This window comes from Oncorhynchus tshawytscha, linkage group LG29 (assembly GCF_018296145.1).
Source record: "Oncorhynchus tshawytscha isolate Ot180627B linkage group LG29, Otsh_v2.0, whole genome shotgun sequence".
NCBI classification, from domain to species: Eukaryota; Metazoa; Chordata; class Actinopteri; order Salmoniformes; family Salmonidae; genus Oncorhynchus; species Oncorhynchus tshawytscha.
The window spans coordinates 31,818,484-31,844,786 of NC_056457.1; the positions used below are offsets into that span (position 1 = coordinate 31,818,484).

Genomic DNA, 26,303 nt, shown 5'->3' on the forward strand with positions numbered 1-26,303 from the left:
AGCTAACAGGGTAATATCATATCATGTTGTGTTTATATTGTTGTATCTCTGTAACTGCTCTCTAACAGGGTAATATCATATCATGTTGTGTTTATATTGTTCTATCTCTCTAACTGCTAGCTAACAGGGTAATATCATGTTGTGTTTATATTGTTGTATCTCTCTAACTACTAGCTAACAGGGTAATATCATGTTGTGTTTATATTGTTGTATCTCTGTAACTACTAGCTAACAGGGTAATATCATGTTGTGTTTATATTGTTGTATCTCTGTAACTACTAGCTAACAGGGTAATATCATGCTGTGTTTATATTGTTGTATCTCTGTAACTGCTAGCTAACAGGGTAATATCATGTTGTGTTTATATTGTTGTATCTCTGTAACTGCTAGCTAACAGGGTAATATCATGTTGTGTTTATATTGTTGTATCTCTGTAACTGCTAGCTAACAGGGTAATATCATGTTGTGTTTATATTGTTGTATCTCTGTAACTGCTAGCTAACAGGGTAATATCATGTTGTGTTTATATTGTTGTATCTCTGTAACTGCTAGCTAACAGGGTAATATCATGTTGTGTTTATATTGTTGTATCTCTGTAACTGCTAGCTAACAGGGTAATATCATGTTGTGTTTATATTGTTGTATCTCTCTAACTGCTAGCTAACAGGGTAATATCATGTTGTGTTTATATTGTTGTATCTCTCTAACTGCTAGCTAACAGGGTAATATCATGTTGTGTTTATGTTGTTGTATGTCTCTCTGGAGACATTAAACACTAATTAGAACAAATGTGGTGACCCGATGTGTTCCGATGCTTCTACGTCTGATCTACCTTCCATCAGCTAATAAACAGCTGAGCCAGTTGCTGCTCACCAAATTAAAATAGTGTGTTAGCTAGAAAGCTGAGAGAGGATCTTTGCTAATTAAGGAAGCTGACGGCTGTAGAACACTTAAAGATCATTAAAGGTAGACTAGTACTAACTGGAGGATGGGGGATTCATCCCAAATGGCACGTTATTCGTCCTATGGGCCCTCATCAAAAGTAGTGCAGTACAAAGGGAATAGGGCACCATTGGGGACACAGTCAACATGTACGGCACATCTCTTTAGTATTTCAGTTAGTAGAAACAGGGTTCAGTAAATGTGTTCAGGACTGGGGCAGTAAATGTGTTCAGGACTGGGGCAGTTAGTAGAAACAGGGTTCTGTAAATGTGTTCAGGACTGGGGCAGTTAGTAGAAACAGGGTTCTGTAAATGTGTTCAGGACTGGGGCAGTTAGTAGAAACAGGGTTCTGTAAATGTTCAGTTCAGTAAATGGACTGGGGCAGTTAGTAAAAACAGGGTTCTGTAAATGTGTTCAGTACTGGGGCAGTAAATGTATTCAGTACTGGGGCAGTTAGTAGAAACAGGGTTCTGTAAATGTGTTCAGTACTAGGGCAGTAAATGTATTCAGTACTGGGGCAGTAAATGTATTCAGTACTGGGGCAGTTAGTAGAAACAGGGTTCTGTAAATGTGTTCAGTACTGGGGCAGTAAATGTATTCAGTACTGGGGCAGTTAGTAGAAACAGGGTTCTGTAAATGTGTTCAGTACTGGGGCAGTAAATGTGTTCAGTACTGGGGCAGTTAGTAGAAACAGGGTTCTGTAAATGTGTTCAGTACTAGGGCAGTAAATGTATTCAGTACTGGGGCAGTAAATGTATTCAGTACTGGGGCAGTTAGTAGAAACAGGGTTCTGTAAATGTGTTCAGTACTGGGGCAGTAAATGTATTCAGTACTGGGGCAGTTAGTAGAAACAGGGTTCTGTAAATGTGTTCAGTACTGGGGCAGTAAATGTATTCAGTACTGGGGCAGTTAGTAGAAACAGGGTTCTGTAAATGTGTTCAGTACTAGGGCAAAAGGTAGAAACATTATTTTCTGAAAAGCAGTTCCACTATCAAGAGTTGTCAAAGGAATTGGTTAGGAAAGGAAACCTTTAGACTGGCATATTCTTGGCTCAAAGCAGAAATAACTAAATGTTATTCTCCCTAAAACAGCTGTAGATATTCTAAAGAGGTGAATTGTAGTGATGCTGATTGATTGCTAGGCTGTGTTTTGCCGTGAGTACAATTCTTTTTCAGTTTGGGTGATTCATATTACAAATCCAATTAATTTCTATCAGCCTAGCGTGTCAGCGCCTACAGTAGCTGACATAAACTATCAGAATTTACATGACATTATCTTTTTGGTATGTGTAACAGTGGTGAGACATTGACTATGTATTATGGACGTGACTATGTATATTTCATTTCAGTCAAACTGAATCCTGAACTATGCTGCTCTATCAATTATTCTGTCCAGAATCACACTGTGTTATTTTGGCAATACTCACTAAATAATAAAACAAACTGTAGCCACATACCAAAGACACACACAATAACATTATAAAGCACATGTAAACCCAGTCAACCTAGGTCAAATATATCACTAGCCACTTTAAACAATGCTACCTAATATAATGTTTACATACCCTACATTATTCATCTCATATGCATACGTAGATACTGTACTCTATATCATCGACTGCATCCTTATGTAATACATGTATCACTAGCCACTTTAACTATGCCACTTTGTTTACATACTCATCTCATATGTATATACTGTACTCGATATCATCTACTGTATCTTGCCTATGCTGCTCTGTACCGTCACTCATTCATATATCCTTATGTACATATTCTTTATCCCCTTACACTGTGTATAAGACAGTAGTTTTGGAATTGTTAGTTTAGATTACTTGTTGGTTATTACTGCATTGTTGGAACTAGAAGCACAAGCATTTCGCTACACTCGCATTAACATCTGCTAACCATGTGTATGTGACCATTAACATCTGCTAACCATGTGTATGTGACAAATAACATCTGCTAACCATGTGTATGTGACCATTAACATCTGCTAACCATGTGTATGTGACCATTAACATCTGCTAACCATGTGTATGTGACAAATAAGATTTGATTTGATTTGATTGATTTGATTTGATTTGATTTGAACCTCTGACTGAAAAGTAATTCCAATCTGTGGCTGTAAAAGGCTCCATGCGTTAGAACCTCATTGTGAAAGAACTAAACTAAACTAGCCAAGGTAACATGTAACACATAGAGCAATCGTCTGTTTTGTACCATGTATACTTAGAATAACAAAGTATTCATCTATTTTGTTGAAAAAATACAAAAAAATGTTGCCTTCATCAAAGCACTTTGTGAGAGCTTACCTACTTGGTCTCTGACGGACACGTGGACCCCATAACAATATGCAGAGGGAACATCATGGACCCCATAACAATATGCAGAGGGAACATCATGGACCCCATAACAATATGCAGAGGGACCATCATGGACCCCATAACAATATGCAGAGGGAACATCATGGAGCCCATAACAATATGCAGAGGGAACATCATGGACCCCATAACAATATGCAGAGGGACCATCATGGACCCCATAACAATATGCAGAGGGACCATCATGGACCCCATAACAATATGCAGAGGGAACATCATGGACCCCATAACAATGTGCAGAGGGAAGATCATGGACCCCATAACAATATGCAGAGGGAACATCATGGACCCCATAACAATATGCAGAGGGAACATCATGGACCCCATAACAATATGCAGAGGGACCATCATGGACCCCATAACAATATGCAGCGGGACCATCATGGACCCCATAACAATATGCAGAGGGACCATCATGGACCCCATAACAATATGCAGAGGGAAGATCATGGACCCCATAACAATATGCAGAGGGAACATCATGGAGACCATAACAATATGTAGAGGGAAGATCATGGACCCCATTACAATATGCAGAGGGAAGATCATGGACCCCATAACAATATGCTGAGGGAACATCATGGAGACCATAACAACGTAAAGAGGGAACATCGTGGAGACCATAACAACGCGCAGAGGGAACATCGTGGACCCCATAACAATATGCAGAGGGAACATCATGGAGACCATAACAACGTAAAGAGGGAACATCGTGGAGACCATAACAACGTAAAGAGGGAACATCGTGGAGACCATAACAATGTGCAGAGGGAACATCGTGGAGACCATAACAACGTAAAGAGGGAACATCGTGGAGACCATAACAATGTGCAGAGGGAACATCATGGAGACCATAACAACGTAAAGAGGGAACATCGTGGAGACCATATCAACGTAAAGAGGGAACATCGTGGAGACCATAACAATATGCAGAGGGAACATCATGGAGACCATAACAACATAAAGAGGGAACATTGTATGTGTAGGAGTTCGCTTTTCTAAAATGAAAATGAAAAAAAAACAGTGATGTAAGATGCACAAGTGCACATACTCCGAACCTTACCTGCCCTGCACCTTGATATCAGAGATGGCGTAGAAGTATCTGGACAGGTTGTTCTCGTCCACCATGGTGGCCCCGGTGGCCGGTCGGAGGAGCCGGACCCTCAGGTCTGTAATGGTGAAGAAGTCCCTCAGGTTCTTGGTAGTGTCTAACTGACCGTAGAGGGATGCCATGTTGTGGAGGTGTGGCCCGGCGAACAGTGCGAAACGGTCCTTGATCTCGAAGCGGACGGTTTTAGCGTTCTTCCACACGTAGCCCCTGGAGTATTCCTCTGTACAGATGATGTCTAGAAGTGTGTGCTGGGTCAGGTCCTGGACAGTCTTGTGCTCCATGGTGAAGGCGTCAAGACAGTCTGTGGCGTAGAACTGGTAGGGTTGCCAGGTCTTACCGTAGTCCAGAGACTTCTCCAGAACCATCTGTTCGGGGCGTCCGGACTCGAAGGTGACCACGATGTCGTCGGTCAGCTCGATGGTTTTTTTCCAGGACAGTGTGATGTTGACCAGGAGGGCCCTGGGGTATTTCTTCCAGGAACTGGACTGCCAGAAGGTTGTGGGGTTCCGACCTTCGAAATCGAACATGAGCTCCGGAGGGTGGGCCAGGTCCTCGTTTTGGGCATCGCATTCGTTGTTACACATGTAAGGATTCTCCTACAAGACAGGAAATAATAGAGAAAGAGAATAGGCAGAGATTTAGGAATCGTAACGGTAAACAATAATGCAGGTACCAAAAGCTCCTTTTTATGAGCCTTGAGTCCTCTATGTTGAAAACATATACTTGTAAGGATATACTCCCTGCAGCATACAGCACAGATGCCTAGTACGACTATGACACTGATAACTGTGTAATAGTAATTGATGTGCTTGTGGGGTCCAGGGTTCTAGCTGTGGTGCTGAGTGAGTGACTAGTCCAGTAGAAAACACCTAGAGAAAGATTCATTTTTTTTATGGAGACGTTTCAGAGAAGTCTCCCTCCACCTCCGACTTACACCGAACCTCTTTAGAGAAGTCCACCTCCAACTTACACCCTATCTCTTCAGTTATGTCCACCTCTGACTTACACCCTATCTCTTCAGAGAAGTCTCCCTCCACCTCTGACTTACACCCTATCTCTTCAGAGAAGTCCACCTCTGACTTACACCCTATCTCTTCAGAGAAGTCCACCTCTGACTTACACCCTATCTCTTCAGAGAAGTCCACCTCTGATTTACACCCTATCTCTTCAGTTAAGTCCACCTCTGACTTACACCCTATCTCTTCAGAGAAGTCCACCTCTGACTTACACCCTATCTCTTCAGAGAAGTCCACTTCCACCTACGACTTACAACATACCTCTTCAGAGAAGTCCACCTCCAACTTACACCCTATCTCTTCAGAGAAGTCCCCCTCCACCCTCTCATAGCCACACTGCAAAACCAACGTCAGACAGGGTCCAGCATTTGTATCTTATATCATATTCACTGTATCGTTTATTACATTTTTATTTATTTATTTTATTTAACTAGGCAAGTCAGTTAAGAACAAATTCTTATTTTCAATGACGGCCTAAGAACAGTTGGTTAACTGCCTGTTCAGGGGCAGAACGACAGATTTGTACCTTGAACATCTTGGCCATGTTCTGTTATAATCTCCACCCGGCACAGCCAGAAGAGGACTGGCCACCCCTCATAGCCTGGTTCCTCTCTAGGTTTCTTCCTAGGTTTTGGCCTTTCTAGGGAGTTTTTCCAAGCCAACGTGCTTCAACACCTGCATTGCTTGCTGTTTGGGATTTTAGGCTGGGTTTCTGTACAGCACTTTGAGGTATCAGCTGATGTACAAAGGGCTATATAAATACATTTGATTTAATTGTATTTAGTCGCAGCAGTATCTATAGTAGCAGCAGCAGTGGTAGCTATAGTAATAGTCGCGGCGGTACCTATGGCAGTGGTAGCCATAGCTGCAGCAGTAGCAATAGCAGTAGTCGCAGCATTATCTATAGTAGTAGTAGCAGTGGAGGCAGTAGCTATAGCAGGAGCAGCAGTGGTAGCTATAGCAGTAGGCGCAGTGGTAGCTGTAGCAGTGGTAGCCATAGCTGCAGCAGTAGCTATAGCAGAAACAGCAGCAGTAGCTATAGCAGTAGACTCAGCAGTAGCTATAGCAGTAGTCGCAGCTGTAGCAACAGCGGTAGTCGCAGCAGTAGCTATAGCAGTAGACTCAGCAGTAGCTATAGCAGTAGTCCCAGCAGTAGCTATAGCAGTAGTAGCAGCAGTAGCTATAGCAGTAGTAGCAGCAGTAGCTACAGCAGTAGTAGCAGCACTAGCTAAAGCAGTAGTCACAGCAGTAGCTAAAGCAGTAGTCACAGCAGTAGCTAAAGCAGTAGTCACAGCAGTAGCTATAGCAGTAGTAGCAGCAGTAGCTATAGCAGTAGTCACAGCAGTAGCTATAGCAGTAGTAGCAGCAGTAGCTATAGCAGTAGTAGCAACAGTAGCTAAAGCAGTAGTAGCAGCAGTAGCTATAGCAGTAGTCACAGCAGTAGCTATAGCAGTAGTCGCAGCAGTAGCTATAGCAGTAGTAGCAGCAGTAGCTATAGCAGTAGTAGCAGCAGTAGCTATAGCAGTAGTAGCAGCAGTAGCTATAGCAGTAGTCGCGGCAGTAGCTATAGCAGTAGTAGCAGCAGTAGCTATAGCAGTAGTCCCAGCAGTAGCTACAGCAGTAGTAGCAGCAGTAGCTACAGCAGTAGTAGGCTCTGTAGCTATCGCAGTAGTAGCAGCAGTAGCTACAGCAGTAGTAGCAGCAGTAGCTACAGCAGTAGTAGCAGCAGTAGCTACAGCAGTAGTCGTAGCAGTAGCTATAGCAGTAGTCGCAGCAGTAGCTACAGCAGTAGTAGCAGCAGTAGCTATAGCAGTAGTAGCAGCAGTAGCTATAGCAGTAGTAGCAGCAGTAGTAGCAGCAGTAGTAGCAGCAGTAGCTACAGCAGTAGTAGCAGCAGTAGCTAAAGCAGTAGTAGCAGCAGTAGCTATAGCAGTAGTCCCAGCAGTAGCTATAGCAGTAGTAGCAGCAGTAGCTATCGCAGTAGTAGCAGCAGTAGCTACAGCAGTAGTAGCAGCAGTAGCTTTCGCAGTAGTAGCAGCAGTAGCTATAGCAGTAGTAGCAGCAGGAGCTACAGCAGTAGTAGCAGCAGGAGCTACAGCAGTAGTAGCAGCAGTAGCTATCGCAGTAGTAGCAGCAGTAGCTACAGCAGTAGTAGCAGCAGTAGCTATCGCAGTAGTAGCAGCAGTAGCTATAGCAGTAGTAGCAGCAGGAGCTACAGCAGTAGTAGCAGCAGGAGCTACAGCAGTAGTAGCAGCAGTAGCTATAGCAGTAGTAGCAGCAGGAGCTACAGCAGTAGTAGCAGCAGTAGCTGTAGCTGTCGCTCACACACGCTCTCACACTCTCTCACACTCTCTCACACTCACACAGAGGCAGGTGAGCAGGCAGCTGCTGTGAAGGTTTCAGACCTATGTACCGCCTCGGATTCATCAACACGAAACCATCCGCCTCAAAACATTTGAAAGGTTTACCACAAGTCATTACACCACAATGTTCCCCCTCCCTGGGGCTGTGGTACTTCAGAAAGGACCTTTCAACAGAGACGCTCCTACAATCTATGAGGACAAGATAATCCGCCACATGATTAGGTAGGATATGTCAGTGTCTGTGGTTCCCTGGCTAGGGCGACAGGAATACAAAGGAGCACTCTCTCTGTGTGATGTAGGACAGAAAAATAAAGCAGAAGGCCAGAGGTAGAGAAAGAGAGGGGTCGAGAGAGAGGAAAAGAAAGGAAGAGAGAGAGGAAGAGAAATGAAGTGAGGGAGAGACAGAGAGAGATAGAGAGAGAGAGAGAGAGAGAGAGAGAGAGAGCGAGACAGAGACAGAGAGAGAGAGATAATGAAAAAGGAAAGGGAGAGAGAGAGAGAGAGAGAGAGAGAGAGATAATGAAAAAGGAAAGGGAGAGAAAGAGTGAGAGAGAGAGAGATAATGAAAAAGGAGAGGGAGAGAGAGAGAGAGAGAGAGAGAGAGAGATAATGAAAAAGGAAAGGAGAGAAAGAGAGAGAGAGAGAGAGATAATGAAAAAGGAGAAGGAGAGAGAGAGAGAGATAATGAAAAAGGAGAGAGAGAGAGAGACAGAGAGAGAGAGAGAGAGAGAGAGAGAGACAGAGAGATAATGAAAAAAGGGAGAGAGAGATAGAGATAGATGAAAAAAAAAGAGAGAAATGGAGAAGAGAGAGACAGAGAGATAATGAAAAAGGAGAGGGGGAGAGAGAGACAGAGAGATAATGAAAAAGAGAGAGAGAGAGATAGTGAAAAAGGAGAGAGGAGAGAGAGAGAGAGACAGAGAGATAATGAAAAAAAAGGAGGAGAGGGAGAGATAGAGATAATGAAAAAGGAAATGGGAGAGAGAGAGAGAGAGATAATGAAAAAGGAGAGGGAGAGAGAGAGATAATGAAAAAGGAAAGGGAGAGAAAGAGTGTTCCTGTTAATAAGTCATTTTTTCTTGTCCTTCAAGGCGATGATGAAACGGGCATTTAGCCTTTTAACTGGCCCAGAGTCACATTAACATCCTGTCAAGGCAATCCCTGAGCGCTGGGAAATGGGAACCTGGGGAGTGAGCAGAGAGCAGAGAGCAGAGAGCAGTGAGCAGAGAGCAGAGAGCAGAGAGCAGTGAGCAGAGAGCAGAGAGCAGTGAGCAGTGAGCATTGAGCAGAGCAGAGAGCAGAGAGCAGTGAGCAGAGAGCAGAGAGCAGTGAGCAGAGAGCAGTGAGCAGTGAGCAGAGAGCAGTGAGCAGAGCAGTGAGCAGCAGAGCAGTGAGCAGTGAGCAGAGAGCAGTGAGCAGAGAGCAGTGAGCAGTGAGCAGAGAGCAGTGAGCAGTGAGCAGCAGAGCAGTGAGCAGAGCAGAGCAGAGCAGTGAGCAGTGAGCAGAGAGCAGTGAGCAGTGAGCAGAGAAGCAGTGAGCAGAGAGCAGTGAGCAGAGAGCAGTGAGCAGCAGAGCAGTGAGCAGAGAGCAGTGAGCAGAGCAGTGAGCAGAGAGCAGAGCAGTGAGCAGTGAGCAGTGAGCAGAGAGCAGTGAGCAGTGAGCAGAGAGCAGTGAGCAGTGAGCAGAGAGCAGTGAGCAGAGAGCAGTGAGCAGTGAGCAGTGAGCAGAGAGCAGTGAGCAGAGAGCAGTGAGCAGAGAGCAGTGAGCAGTGAGCAGTGAGCAGAGCAGAGCAGAGAGCAGAGAGCAGTGAGCAGAGAGCAGTGAGCAGAGCAGTGCAGAGAGCAGTGAGCAGAGAGCAGTGAGCAGTGAGCAGAGAGCAGAGAGCAGTGAGCAGTGAGCAGAGAGCAGTGAGCAGAGAGCAGTGAGCAGTGAGCAGTGAGCAGAGAGAGAAAAGGCTGGCAGGGGAAATGTTTCACTTGGGGTTTCAATGGGTTACACAGTAAGGAGGTTAAGGGCTGCCATCACCTGCCATATGCTGTGCTGTGTCCACAGACAGGAATGGAGGTTACACAGACATTATCTGGAGGTTACAAGGGGCTTTGGGGATTACAGAAGGAATGTAAAGGAATCATACCATTCCCTGGATGCCCCCGGGGCAAAATGGACTGGGTCATTTAAAAGAAGTGGTCCACTCAGGTTTCGTCGGTTGAGGTGAGTGCCGTTAATTAACTAACTACTGAATCAATAAATCAAATTGTATTTGTCACATGTTTAGTAAACAACAGGTGTAGACTTAGAGTGAAATGCTGAAGGGCCCTTCCTAACAATGCAGGGAGAAAGAAAAGAATGGAAAAATAGTAAGGTAAGGAATACATCCAAAATGAGTAACGATAACCTGGCTATAGACAGGGGTTACCAGTACTGAGTTTATGTGTAGGGTTACATGGTAATAACCTGGCTATATACACATGGCACCAGTACTGAGTTTATGTGTAGGGTTACATGGTAATAACCTGGCTATAGACACATGGCACCAGTACTGAGTTTATGTGTAGGGTTACATGGTAATAACCTGGCTATAGACACATGGCACCAGTACTGAGTTTATGTGTAGGGTTACATGGTAATAACCTGGCTATATACACATGGTACCAGTACTGAGTTTATGTGTAGGGTTACATGGTAATAACCTGGCTATAGACACATGGCACCAGTACTGAGTTTATGTGTAGGGTTACATGGTAATAACCTGGCTATAGACACATGGCACCAGTACTGAGTTTATGTGTAGGGTTACATGGTAATAATAACCTGGCTATATACACATGGCACCAGTACTGAGTTTATGTGTAGGGTTACATGGTAATAACCTGGCTATAGACACATGGCACCAGTACTGAGTTTATGTGTAGGGTTACATGGTAATAACCTGGCTATAGACACATGGCACCAGTACTGAGTTTATGTGTAGGGTTACATGGTAATAACCTGGCTATAGACACATGGCACCAGTACTGAGTTTATGTGTAGGGTTACATGGTAATAACCTGGCTATAGACACATGGCACCAGTACTGAGTTTATGTGTAGGGTTACATGGTAATAACCTGGCTATAGACACATGGCACCAGTACTGAGTTTATGTGTAGGGTTACATGGTAATAACCTGGCTATAGACACATGGCACCAGTACTGAGTTTATGTGTAGGGTTACATGGTAATAACCAGGCTATAGACACATGGCACCAGTACTGAGTTTATGTGTAGGGTTACATGGTAATAACCTGGCTATAGACACATGGCACCAGTACTGAGTTTATGTGTAGGGGTACGAGGTAATAACCTGGCTATAGACACAGGTTACCAGTACAGAGTTTATGTGTAGGGTTACATGGTTATAACCTGGCTATAGACACGGGTTACCAGTACTGAGTTTATGTGTAGGGTTACATGGTAATAACCTGGCTATAGACACATGGCACCAGTACTGAGTTTATGTGTAGGGTTACATGGTAATAACCTGGCTATATACACATGGCACCAGTACTGAGTTTATGTGTAGGGTTACATGGTTATAACCTGGCTATAGACACAGGTTACCAGTACTGAGTTTATGTGTAGGGTTACATGGTAATAACCTGGCTATAGACACATGGCACCAGTACTGAGTTTATGTGTAGGGTTACATGGTAATAACCAGGCTATAGACACATGGCACCAGTACTGAGTTTATGTGTAGGGTTACATGGTAATAACCTGGCTATAGACACATGGCACCAGTACTGAGTTTATGTGTAGGGTTACATGGTAATAACCTGGCTATAGACACATGGCACCAGTACTGAGTTTATGTGTAGGGTTACATGGTAATAACCTGGCTATATACACATGGCACCAGTACTGAGTTTATGTGTAGGGTTACATGGTAATAACCTGGCTATATACACAGGGTTACCAGTACTGAGTTTATGTGTAGGGTTACATGGTAATAACCTGGCTATAGACACATGGCACCAGTACTGAGTTTATGTGCAGGGTTACATGGTAATAACCTGGCTATATACACAGGTTACCAGTACTGAGTTTATGTGTAGGGTTACATGGTAATAACCTGGCTATAGACACATGGCACCAGTACTGAGTTTATGTGTAGGGTTACATGGTAATAACCTGGCTATATACACATGGCACCAGTACTGAGTTTATGTGTAGGGTTACATGGTAATAACCTGGCTATATACACAGGTTACCAGTACTGAGTTTATGTGTAGGGTTACATGGTAATAACCTGGCTATAGACACATGGCACCAGTACTGAGTTTATGTGTAGGGTTACATGGTAATAACCTGGCTATATACACATGGCACCAGTACTGAGTTTATGTGTAGGGTTACATGGTAATAACCTGGCTATATACACGGGTTACCAGTACTGAGTTTATGTGTAGGGTTACATGGTAATAACCTGGCTATATACACATGGCACCAGTACTGAGTTTATGTGTAGGGTTACATGGTAATAACCTGGCTATATACACATGGCACCAGTACTGAGTTTATGTGTAGGGTTACATGGTAATAACCTGGCTATAGACACATGGTACCAGTACTGAGTTTATGTGTAGGGGTACGAGGTAATAACCTGGCTATATACAGGGGTTACCAGTACTGAGTTTATGTGTAGGGTTACATGGTAATAACCTGGCTATAGACACATGGCACCAGTACTGAGTTTATGTGTAGGGTTACATGGTAATAACCTGGCTATAGACACATGGTACCAGTACTGAGTTTATGTGTAGGGTTACATGGTAATAACCTGGCTATATACACATGGCACCAGTACTGAGTTTATGTGTAGGGTTACATGGTAATAACCTGGCTATATACACAGGTTACCAGTACTGAGTTTATGTGTAGGGTTACATGGTAATAACCTGGCTATAGACACATGGCACCAGTACTGAGTTTATGTGTAGGGTTACATGGTAATAACCTGGCTATATACAGGGGTTACCAGTACTGAGTTTATGTGTAGGGTTACATGGTAATAACCTGGCTATATACACATGGCACCAGTACTGAGTTTATGTGTAGGGTTACATGGTAATAACCTGGCTATATACACAGGTTACCAGTACTGAGTTTATGTGTAGGGTTACATGGTAATAACCTGGCTATAGACACATGGCACCAGTACTGAGTTTATGTGTAGGGTTACATGGTAATAACCTGGCTATACACATGGCACCAGTACTGAGTTTATGTGTAGGGTTACATGGTAATAACCTGGCTATATACACATGGCACCAGTACTGAGTTTATGTGTAGGGTTACATGGTAATAACCTGGCTATATACACAGGTTACCAGTACTGAGTTTATGTGTAGGGTTACATGGTAATAACCTGGCTATAGACACATGGCACCAGTACTGAGTTTATGTGTAGGGTTACATGGTAATAACCTGGCTATATACACATGGCACCAGTACTGAGTTTATGTGTAGGGTTACATGGTAATAACCTGGCTATAGACACATGGCACCAGTACTGAGTTTATGTGTAGGGTTACATGGTAATAACCTGGCTATAGACACATGGCACCAGTACTGAGTTTATGTGTAGGGTTACATGGTAATAACCTGGCTATATACACATGGCACCAGTACTGAGTTTATGTGTAGGGTTACATGGTAATAACCTGGCTATAGACACATGGTACCAGTACTGAGTTTATGTGTAGGGTTACGAGGTAATAACCTGGCTATATACAGGGGTTACCAGTACATAGGGTTACATGGTAATAACCTGGTACTGCACCAGTACTGAGTTTATGTGTAGGGTTACATGGTAATAACCTGGCTATAGACACATGGCACCAGTACTGAGTTTATGTGTAGGGTTACATGGTAATAACCTGGCTATATACACATGGTTACCAGTACTGAGTTTATGTGTAGGGTTACATGGTAATAACCTGGCTATAGACACATGGCACCAGTACTGAGTTTATGTGTAGGGTTACATGGTAATAACCTGGCTATATACACATGGCACCAGTACTGAGTTTATGTGTAGGGTTACATGGTAATAACCTGGCTATATACACATGGCACCAGTACTGAGTTTATGTGTAGGGTTACATGGTAATAACCTGGCTATAGACACATGGCACCAGTACTGAGTTTATGTGTAGGGTTACATGGTAATAACCTGGCTATATACACATGGTACCAGTACTGAGTTTATGTGTAGGGTTACATGGTAATAACCTGGGCTATAGACACATGGCACCAGTACTGAGTTTATGTGTAGGGTTACATGGTAATAACCTGGCTATAGACACATGGCACCAGTACTGAGTTTATGTGTAGGGTTACATGGTAATAACCTGGCTATAGACACATGGCACCAGTACTGAGTTTATGTGTAGGGTTACATGGTAATAACCTGGCTATAGACACATGGTACCAGTACTGAGTTTATGTGTAGGGTTACATGGTAATAACCTGGCTATATACACATGGCACCAGTACTGAGTTTATGTGTAGGGTTACATGGTAATAACCTGGCTATAGACACATGGTACCAGTACTGAGTTTATGTGTAGGGTTACATGGTAATAACCTGGCTATATACATGGGTTACCAGTACTGAGTTTATGTGTAGGGTTACATGGTAATAACCTGGCTATAGACACATGGCACCAGTACTGAGTTTATGTGTAGGGGTACGAGGTAATAACCTGGCTATATACAGGGGTTACCAGTACTGAGTTTATGTGTAGGGTTACATGGTAATAACCTGGCTATAGACACATGGCACCAGTACTGAGTTTATGTGTAGGGTTACATGGTAATAACCTGGCTATATACAGGGGTTACCAGTACTGAGTTTATGTGTAGGGTTACATGGTAATAACCTGGCTATATACACGGGTTACCAGTACTGAGTTTATGTGTAGGGTTACATGGTAATAACCTGGCTATAGACACATGGCACCAGTACTGAGTTTATGTGTAGGGTTACATGGTAATAACCTGGCTATAGACACATGGTACCAGTACTGAGTTTATGTGTAGGGTTACATGGTAATAACCTGGCTATAGACACATGGTACCAGTACTGAGTTTATGTGTAGGGTTACATGGTAATAACCTGGCTATATACACAGGTTACCAGTACTGAGTTTATGTGTAGGGTTACATGGTAATAACCTGGCTATATACACAGGTTACCAGTACTGAGTTTATGTGTAGGGTTACATGGTAATAACCTGGCTATAGACACATGGCACCAGTACTGAGTTTATGTGTAGGGGTACGAGGTAATAACCTGGCTATATACACATGGCACCAGTACTGAGTTTATGTGTAGGGTTACATGGTAATAACCTGGCTATAGACACATGGCACCAGTACTGAGTTTATGTGTAGGGTTACATGGTAATAACCTGGCTATAGACACATGGCACCAGTACTGAGTTTATGTGTAGGGTTACATGGTAATAACCTGGCTATATACACATGGCACCAGTACTGAGTTTATGTGTAGGGTTACATGGTAATAACCTGGCTATAGACACATGGTACCAGTACTGAGTTTATGTGTAGGGTTACATGGTAATAACCTGGCTATAGACACATGGCACCAGTACTGAGTTTATGTGTAGGGTTACATGGTAATAACCTGGCTATAGACACATGGCACCAGTACTGAGTTTATGTGTAGGGTTACATGGTAATAACCTGGCTATATACACATGGCACCAGTACTGAGTTTATGTGTAGGGTTACATGGTAATAACCTGGCTATAGACACATGGCACCAGTACTGAGTTTATGTGTAGGGTTACATGGTAATAACCTGGCTATAGACACATGGTACCAGTACTGAGTTTATGTGTAGGGTTACATGGTAATAACCTGGCTATATACACATGGCACCAGTACTGAGTTTATGTGTAGGGTTACATGGTAATAACCTGGCTATATACACGGGTTACCAGTACTGAGTTTATGTGTAGGGTTACATGGTAATAACCTGGCTATAGACACATGGCACCAGTACTGAGTTTATGTGCAGGGGTACGAGGTAATAACTTGGCTATATACACGGGTTACCAGTACCAAGTCGATGTGTAGGGTTACATGGTAATAACTTGGCTATATACACAATATCCCACAATGACAAAGTGACAACAGGTTTTTGAAATGTTTGCCAAATATTTAAAAATAAAAACAGAAATACCTTATTCACATAGGTATTCAGACCCTTTCCTATCAGACTCGAAATTGAGCTCAGGTGCATCCTGTTTCCATTCATTCCTTGAGATGTTTCTACAACTCGGAGGCCACCTGTGGTAAATTCAATTGATGGGACATGATTTAGAAAGAAACACACCTGTCTGTATAAGGTCCCACAGCTGCCAGTGCATGTCTGAGCAAAAAAACAAGCCATGAGGTCAAAGGAATTGTCCGTAGAGCTCCGAGACAGGATTGTGTCGAGGAACAGATCTGGTGAAGGGTACCAAAACATTTCTGATTTTTTTGTCGGCAGGGACTGGGAGACTAGTCAGGATCAAGGAAAAGATGAACGAAGCAATAAACAGACATATCCTTGATGAAAACCTGCTCCAGAGCGCTCAGGACCTCAGACTGGGATGAGCACACATCCAAGACAACGCAGGAGTGGCTTCGGGACAAGTCTCTGAATGTCCTTGAGTGGCCCAGCCAGAGCCCAGACCTGATGGAACATCTCTGGAGAGACCTAATAGCTGTGCAGTGACGCTCCCCACCCAATCTGACAGAGATTGAGAGGATCTGCAGAGAAAAATGGAAGAAACTCCCCAAATACTGGTGTGTCAAGCTTGTAGCGTCATACCCAAGAAGACACGAGGCTGTAATCGCTGCCAAAGGTGCTTCAACAAAGTGTTGAGTAAAGGGTCTGAATACCTATGTAAATGTGATATTTCAGTTTATTATTTTGTATAAATTTGCTAATATTTCTAAAAATCTTTCCGAAGTCACTGTATACCTACACTCTGAACTGACATTGCTCGTCCTAATATTCTATATTTCTTAATTTGGGGCGGTAGGTAGCCTAGTGGCTAGAGCAATGAACTAGCAACCGAAAGGACTAGCAACCAAAAAGTTTGCAAGATCCAATCCCCGAGCTGACAAGGTAAAAAATCTGTTGTTCTGCCCCTGAACAAGGCAGTTAACCCACCATTCCGCTGATGTTATTGAAAATAAGAATTTGTTCTTGCCTCGTTAGATAAAGGTAAAATTAAAAATTCCATTCGTTAACATGTTAGATTTGTGTTTATTGTTGTGTATTGTTAGATACACAATCATTCACTACACCCGCAATAACATCTTCTAAATACTGTATATGTATGCGACCAATACATTTTTGATTTGATTTGATTATTACCCTTATGGATTTTCTATCACTAGGAGCTGGAAATCTGCTGCACAGCACATGGCAATCTTGGATAGTTGTGGAGATCTCTGAACACACAGGTTAAAACCTTTCATTACGGTCTCCTCCATACTCACGTAACAAGAACATACTGCCTCATGAAGATCAATAATACCCTCTCTCTCCAGTCACTCTGTACAGGAGCACTCCTTCTCTTCAGAGAGTAGATAAAGAGCTGAGCACTGCAGCCCAATGGAAATCAATGGGGAAACTTGTTTTTTATTTTATGGCACTGAGAGCCCCATTAGCCAATGAATGGTTTGGAGAAACATTCAAATAATTGACATTGTAGCCAGCTAGCAAATTTCGCTGCTACAGAGCTCCACCCGATCCAGTCGAAATTACAGAAGATGTAGCTATTAATCCAATCTGATCAGCTAGCATTAGCTGACGAGGGATGGAACAGCAGCCATAGATTACAATGATGACTGGAGCAGCTATCTGCTGGATGGAGGTAGCGCAGCAGAGAGATCCCGCTAAATTGGTGCTAATGGTATCAGCGACCCTCCCTGAAACACACTCGGTTAATCTGTAGGTGTGTAGGTGTGTGTAGGTGTGTAGGTGTGTGTACATTCTCTTCACAGCTCTAATTGTTTCTGTGTCCACAACGTTCTGCCTAATGTCCAGACTGAGACAAAAAAACACACCCTGGTAAGAAATCAAAGTCATTCCAGCCTTTGTTTTCATTCATTCGCCTTCGTTCCAATCCAGACAAATGTTTGGTTGGGTCATCGTCAGGAAGTGGTTTTGGTTGGGTCGTCGTCAGGAAGTGGTCGTCTCATGGTTGGTCAACCAAGTCTTCCCTGGAGACGCATAACAGACAAGAAATGTGCCCAAAACACACTGGGGAGAGGTGGAAGAGGACATTTCTACTGTTTGAAACACTTTATTTGTGTTGTCCATAACAAATCAGGTTAAAACTGTTTGTGTCTACTGAAACTAGCAACTCAAGTATTCATTTCTGTATTAACTGGGCAAGTAGGTTAAGAATTCATATTTATAACGATGGCCTACCCCGTCCAAACCCTAACGATGCTGGGTAAATTGTGCTCCGCCCTATGGGACTTCCAATCAATGCCAGTACAGCCTGGACTCGAACCAGGGTCTGTAGTGACACCTCTAGCATTGAGATGCAGTGACTTAGTCTGCTGTGCCACTCTCTGAGCATCCCAACTCCATGCTGTTGCCAGGGGTTCCCAACTACATGCTGTTGCCAGGGGTTGCCAACCCCATGCTGTTGCCAGGGGTTCCCAACTACATGCAACTACGGGCCAATTGTTTCTTGAGTGGATGGTCGAGCCCCGGGACATAATTATAAATCATTTGTACACTGCAAACTGACTATAAGAAGGCCAAACAGATACAGTATTTGGCAAAAACATGATCATTTCAAACCTCGACTACATTGGGATACCATCACTTCTCTCTATTTATGCGTGGGAATATTTAGAAGCAGATTTCTAAAATTAAAATATTTTGTAGCTGATTTACTACATTTAAATCAATTGGAGCTGATTTCCTAAAGAAAAATACATATAAACATTAAATAAATTAATAATATATCAATAAATACAATAAAATTACCCTTGGGTCGACCACCTGCACTAGGCCATGTTGTATGGAGGGAGGGAGACAGGCAGGGAGGGTATTGTTACAGTGAATACCATGCTGTATGGAGGGAGGGAGGGTATTGTTACAGTGAATACCATGCTGTATGGAGGGAGGGAGGGAGGGAGGGAGGGAGGGAGGGAGGGAGGGAGGGAGGGAGGGAGGGAGGGAGGGAGGGAGGGAGGGAGGGAGGGAGGGAGGGTATTGTTACAGTGAATACCATGCTGTATGGAGGGAGGGAGGGTATTGTTACAGTGAATACCATGCTGTATGGAGGGAGGGAGGGAGGGAGGGAGGGAGGGGGAGGGAGGGAGGGGGAGGGAGGGAGGGAGGGAGGGAGGGAGGGTATTGTTACAGTGAATACCATGCTGTATGGAGACAGGGAGACAGGGAATACCATGCTGTATGGAGGGAGGGAGGGAGGGAGGGAGGGAGGGAGGGAGGGAGGGAGGGAGGGAGGGAGGGAGGGAGGGAGGGAGGGAGGGAGGTATTGTTACAGTGAATACCATGCTGTATAGTATTGCTTTAGACAAGGGATGGGCAAGTGGAGGTCCGCATGTAGGTTGACCCCTGGATGAATCCCAAGGTGCAATTTCAAAATGTGGTTGAACATCAGCAGTTTTTCTCTTGTTCAGTCAGTCACTGACAGTCACTCATTTAGCCATGTCAGTTAACATGTATCACATTGGTATGTTAGTGTAGCCAGTTATCTAAACGTGTAGTAATCACGGTCACATTACTGACCAGTGGACGGCCATTGATTTTGTTACCCACTCTCAGATCAAATCAAATCAAATCAAATGTATTTATATAGCCCTTCGTACATCAGCTGATATCTCAAAGTGCTGTACAGAAACCCAGCCTAAAACCCCAAACAGCAAGCAATGCAGGTGTAGAAGCACATCTCAGATGTCATATAAAAAACCTGCAAGTACTGTATTTCTCTACACTTCGTGGGACAAAGAGTAGAATTGCAGGAAATTAAATGTAAAACAAAAAACAAAAAAAAAGTATCTCCGCTGTCAAATAGTTTTGCTCGTAAAGGTTGGTGAGCCCCCACAACGGAATTTCACTTAGGCCCCTTAAATGGAGGGATGGATGCAGGCTAGCGTTCAAGTGAATAACATACAGCTGTGCAGCCCCGTTTATCACATGATCCCTGACAGAGGATGTGACTTGGTGATAAATGTAGTTGCCACTGACAGGCAGGTCTGACGTATAGGCCCAAACAATCAAACAAATCCTTTTGTGTGACAGAGGTTTTTGACTTGTAACCCAGCTCACAGATTGCTCCCTCTATCCTTCCTACTGCTGCTTTCTCTCCCCCCTCTCTCCCTCCTTCCCTCTCTCCCTCTCCCCTCCCTCCCTCCCTCCCTCCCTCCCTCCCCCTCCCTCCCTCCCTCCCTCCCTCCCTCCCTCCCTCCCTCCCTCCCTCCCTCCCTCCCTCCCTCTCCAACCTCCCCCTCCCTCTCCAACCTCCCTCCCTCTCCAACCTCCCTCCCTCCCTCCCTCTCCAACCTCCCTCCCTCCCTCCCTCCCTCCCTCCCTCCCTCTCAACCTCCCTCCCTCCCTCCCTCCCTCCCTCCCTCCCTCCCTCCCTCCCTCCCTCCCTCCCTCCCTCCCTCTCCAACCTCCCTCCCTCTCCAACCTCCCAATCACTAAACACTGATGACACTGCTAACATGCAGTTAAAAATACATTATTTTTATATAGTTGCTATCTAATGTGTCTAATTATAGGCACAATGTCTTCTATTCAATAATCCTGTTGTTCTTAGCCTCTGATCTTTGGTGTACGAAACGCCCATTTTGTACACACACACACACATACACACACACACACACACACACGGACCGATTAGAGTGTATGCTAGAGTTTATCAGTAAATATATCCAGATGCCACAGACAAGGAAATCCTAATGAGAAAAATACATCCCTCGTCACCACTTGGCACAATGGGGGTTTCAGGTGATGGAAAACAGCCCTTCTGGATGTCAGTTAGTACAAATCTGTCCAAGGTCCCTCTCTTTGAATAAGGAAAACAAATATACACAGCCTTACTGTCTTTTCTTTAACTTCCCCCTGTCTTTCTCACCCCCTCCATCTTCTTTTTGGTCTCTCCCATCCCGCCGTAGCCAGGTCAGGATTAAACCTATCCCTTCTGCATTAATGAGACCTTGTGTGTGAGCATAGACTTTTCCACTGGCCCAGGGGCTTGATTGAAGCAGTGCTTGCTCTCTCTCTCTCTCTCTCTCTCTCTCTCTCTCTCTCTCGCTCTCTCGCTCTCTCTCTCACACTCCTTGCCCCTCTCCCTCCTCCACCCTCCCCCCTCTCTCTCCTTCCCTCCTGGCCATACTAACACCTTATGTGAAGCCTCTCTCTTGGTTCTTGGCGCTGGGTGACACAGACACTTGGGTTTAAGCTCAACACTGTGTGAATATCGCACAGATTGCAGTGAGGTGATGGTCACCCCGGCTAAATCCTATCAACAGCTCAGGGTCAGGCTGGGGTCTACACAGATAGATGGTGGCCAATAAGAAAGAGGGAGAGAGAGAGAGAGAGAGAGAGAGAGAGAGAGAGAGAGAGAGAGAGAGAGAGAGAGAGAGAGAGAGAGAGAGGGAGAGAGAGAGCGAGAGAGAGAGAGAGAGAGAGAGAGAGAGAGAGAGAGAGAGAGAGAGAGAGAGAGAGAGAGAGAGAGAGAGAGAGAGAGACTAAATATAACCTATTTATTTACATGTATTTTCCCTTTTATACTGTAACTATTTGCACATTGTTGCAACACTGTATATAAAATAAACATAATGTACCATTTGAAATGTCTTTATCCTTTTGGAGGGTAGTGTTTACCATTACTTTTTCTATTTTACTTTTGAATATTATCTATTTCACTTGCTTTGGCAATGTAAAGAAGCATTTCGCTACACCCGCAATAACATCTGCTAAATATATGTATCTGACCAATAAAATTTGATTTGAATTTGATTTTAAATGTTTTCCATGTCGATTAAAGCCCCTTTCAATTTGAGAGAGACAGAGAGAGAGAGAGGGAGAGGTAGAGAGAGAGAGAGAGAGAGAATATTCAGCATCTACCCAATCAAACCAAGATACATTATCCATGTAACATATCTAGGAATGATACCTGCTGCCAATAATATCTACCCATACCTAGAACTGGTCAAATAAAGAACCAAAGAGGAGGAAAGTGAGAGATAGTGGGTGATGAAATAGTGTGTTTGTTGCTAGCAGTGGAGGGGGAATTATAGTGTGTTTGTTGCTAGCAGTGGAGGGGAAATTATAGTGTGTTTGTTGCTAGCAGTGGAGGGAAAATTATAGTGCTGCATGTCTTGTAGTTTAGCACTGAGCCTTGCTGCAGTGTGTGTGTGTGTGTGTGTGTGTGTGTGTGTGTGTGTGTGTGTGTGTGTGTGTGTTGTGTATCCTCACTGTATTGCAGGTGATCCCTCCCATAGAGCAGCTTATGAGGCGAGACCATCTGTAAATGTCCATGGTTCCGCCCATCACACTCCACAGTGGACCGTTTAGCAGATTCAAGGGCCTTGAAATAATGTAGGGAAGTGCTGGCAACCTCCTTCATCACGTTCACTGGATACAGTTTTTAGATATATATTATATATTATATTATATATATATATTATTTTTTTATATGCAGCCGAGTATTCTACAAGGTCCACTTGTGATATGGATGGAACATATCACAGCAGAACTAGCTATTAAAAGGCCTAGTGCAGTCAAAACAATTTTTTCTCATGTTTTAGTTAAGATATTACACCCGGTGCCCGGTGTTTGGAGGGTATATTGGCCCAGAGACAAAGACCAATATATCCTCCAAAACATCGGCTTTGAGGGTATTATCACTTTTATACGAGTTACCAACATATTCAAATAATGATTGACTTATTTTCATTAAAAACTTTATTTTGATGAATTTATTGATACTATTTCATCCTTCGACAAGAGATAGACCCAAAAACAAATCTAGGGTTGCTACCCAAGCCAGCTGGTGGTTCGTTCTATTGGTTCGGTTGCCAGAGATCCAGTCTTTCAGTCTTTTGGTTCTGTATCTATGGACACGACCCAGTCGTTCGTTCTAAATGTTCCATTGCCATACTGGCTGTCAATGTTCTTCTCCCTTGCTAGCTAGCTAACCAACGATGGCTAATTTACAGTCACGTCAAACAGCGCTGCCAGAATAACAACAGTAGCTGCATTTGTATTTGTTTAAGCTGTTTTCTAGTGATATTTATTTGGATAAATCCATAACAATGAGCTAATGAGGCGTGATTTCACCTGGCATAGAAAATGTGCTTTCTCATTAGGACACTGTTGTTCAGAGGAGCTAGCTAACAACACAGCTAAACACAATAACCTCAAACTGAAACTGGAAAGACTGCAAACTAGCTGTACTTTGTTTCGTTTGACATATTTTCAAATGACATTTCTTCGTATGTATCCATAAAAATGACGCCACCTGATTCATGATTTCGACTGGCTGAGAAACGCTGCCTGACTCCCGATCACGTTCATTACTATGGGACAGTTGGGACAGTTTTAGGCTGGGTTTCCGTACAGCACTTTGTGACATCAGCTGATGTAAGAAGGGATTCATAAATACATTTGATTGATTGATTTGATGGTTGGAGATCGAATTTGAATATTGAAACAATGTTGCAGATGTCAGAGAGACAGACAGCAAGGTTTATATAAATCTCAGCTGTTGAAAACTAAACCTTAGTCTAAAAGAGATGTGAGATAATGTCTAGATGTTTTACATACAGTTGAAGTCTGAAGTTTACATACACTTAGGTTGGTGTCATTAAAACTTGTTTTTCAACCACTTCACAAATTTCTTGTTAAACAAACTATAGTTTTGTAAACAATACTTTGTGCATGAAACAAGTCATTTTTCCAACAATTGTTTACAAACAGATTATTTCACTTATAATTCACTGTATCACAATTCCAGTGGATCAGAAGTTTACATTCACTAAGTTGACTGTGCCTTTAAACAGCTTGGAAAATTCCAGAAAATGATGTCATGGCTTTAGAAGCTTCTGATAGGCTAGTTGACATAATTTGAGTCAATTGGAGGTGTACTTGTGGATGTATTTCAAGGCCTACCTTCAAACTCAGTGCCTCTTTGCTTGACATCATGGGAAAATCAAGAGAAATCAGCCAAGACCTCAGAAAAAGAATTGTAGACCTCCACAAGTCTGGTTCATCCTTGGGAGTAATTTCCAAACACCTGCAGGTACCACATTCATCTGTACAAACAATAGTACGCAAGTATAAACACCATGGGACGACGCAGCCGTTCATACCACTCAGGAAGGAGACGCGTTCTGAGTTCTAGAGATTAACGTATTTTGTGTGAAAGGTGCAAATCAATCCCAGAACAACAGCAAAGGACCTTGTGAAGATGCTGAATGAAACAGGTACAAAGGTATCTATATCCACAGTAAAACTAGTCCTATATCGACATAACCTGAAAGGCCGCTCAGCAAGGAAGGAACCACTGCTCCAAAACCGCCATAAAAAAAGCCAGACTACGGTTTGCAACTGCACATGGGTATAAAGATCATACTTTTTGGAGAAATGTCCTCTGGTCTGATGAAACAAAAATAGAACTGTTTGGCCATAATGACCATCGCTATGTTTGGAGGAAAAAGGGGGATGCTTGCAAGCCGAAGAACACCATCCCAACCGTGAAGCATGGGGGTGGCAGCATCATGTTGTGGGAGTGCTTTGCTGCAGGAGGGACTGGTGCACTTCACAAAATAGATGGCTTCATGAGGAAAGAAAATGATGTGGATATATTGAAGCAACATCTCAAGACATCAGTCAGGAAGTTAAAGCTTGGTCGCAAATGGGTCTTCCAAATGGACAATGACCCCAAGCATACTTCCAAAGTTGTGGGAAAATGGCTTAACGACAACAAAGTCAAGGTATTGGCGTGGCCATCACAAAGCCCTGACCTCAATCCTATAGAAAAGTTGTCGGCAGAACTGAAAAAGCGTGTGAAAGCAAGGAGGCCTACAAACTCAATTACACCAGCTCTGTCAGGGGGAATGGAACAAAATTCAAACAACTTATTATGGGAAGCTTGTGGAAGGCTTACCGAAACGTTTGACCCAAGTTAAATAATTTAAAGGCAATGTTACCAAATACTAATTGAGTGTATGTAAACGTCTGACCCATTGGGAATGTGATGAAAGAAATAAAAGCTGAAATAAATTATTCTCTCAACTATTATTCTGACATTTCACATTCTTAAAATAAAGTGGTGATACTAACTGACCTAAGACAGAGATTTTTTATTAAGTGTCAGGAATTGTGAAACCTGAGTTTAAATGTATTTGGCTAAGGTGTATGTAAACTTCCAACTTCAACTGTCGTGGAGATCAAGTTTATAACTGATGAGACAGCGGATTGTCCAGTCAGATGGAACAGAGTAAATAGGCATTTTAACGTCATAGATTTAGCTGGTGGTAACTTGTGGAAGAGACACCGGCTGAAATGCACTTTTAACCAATCAGCATTCAGGATTAAACCCACCCGTTTTATAAATTATATTGTACAACAGCTGATGAAACACTGGAAATAGTGTAAAAGTGTTATTTCCTGATAGTTGCTGATTAAAAACACAATCTTACACAGGACCTTCTTAATCGGACGGTTTGCATGGGCGGGAGTTTTGGCTTTCCATGGTGACATACAGTAATTTGGTTACCAATAACAAAGAGAGGTCCAAACCTTTTCTGCCCGTTTTCAGTTTTGCCCACCCTACTCCCAGACGGTCCTGGCAAAATTCTTGCTGGAGAATATGTCTGTCTGTCTGTCTGTCTAGCCATCCATCTATCTATCCATCTATCTATCTATCTATCTATCTATCTATCTATCTATCTATCTATCTATCTATCTATCTATCTATCTATCTATCTATCTATCTATCTATCTATCTATCTATCTATCTATCTATCTATCTATCTATCTATCTATCTATCTATCTATCTATCTATCTATCCATCTATCCATCCATCCATCTATCCATGTATCTATCTATCTATCCATCCATCCATCCATGTATCCATCCATCCATGTATCCATGTATCCATGTATCCATGTATCCATGTATCCATGTATCCATGTATCCATGTATCCATCTATCTATCTATCTATGCATCTATCTATCTATCTATCTATCTATCTATCTATCTATCTATCCATCTATCTATCTATCTATCTATCTATCTATCTATCTATCTATCTATCTATCTATCTATCTATCCATCTATCCATCCATCCATCCATCCATCTATCCATCTATCCATCTATCTATCTATCACTTAATCAGGAAGGGATCTTCTTATTGTGGCAAATCT

General features: G+C 43.0%; 1 protein-coding gene across 2 annotated transcripts in view; it reads right to left on the minus strand.

The window, feature by feature from the left end:
• The window catches only part of LOC112235865 (netrin-G1-like), a 243,544-nt gene that overhangs the window by 160,669 nt on the left and 56,572 nt on the right, over positions 1-26,303 (minus strand). For both annotated transcript variants that reach the window (XM_042308914.1, XM_042308913.1), the window contains exon 2: positions 4,389-5,032. In XM_042308914.1, the coding sequence (XP_042164848.1) occupies positions 4,389-5,032 (644 nt within the window). The remainder of the gene's footprint in view (positions 1-4,388; positions 5,033-26,303) is intronic.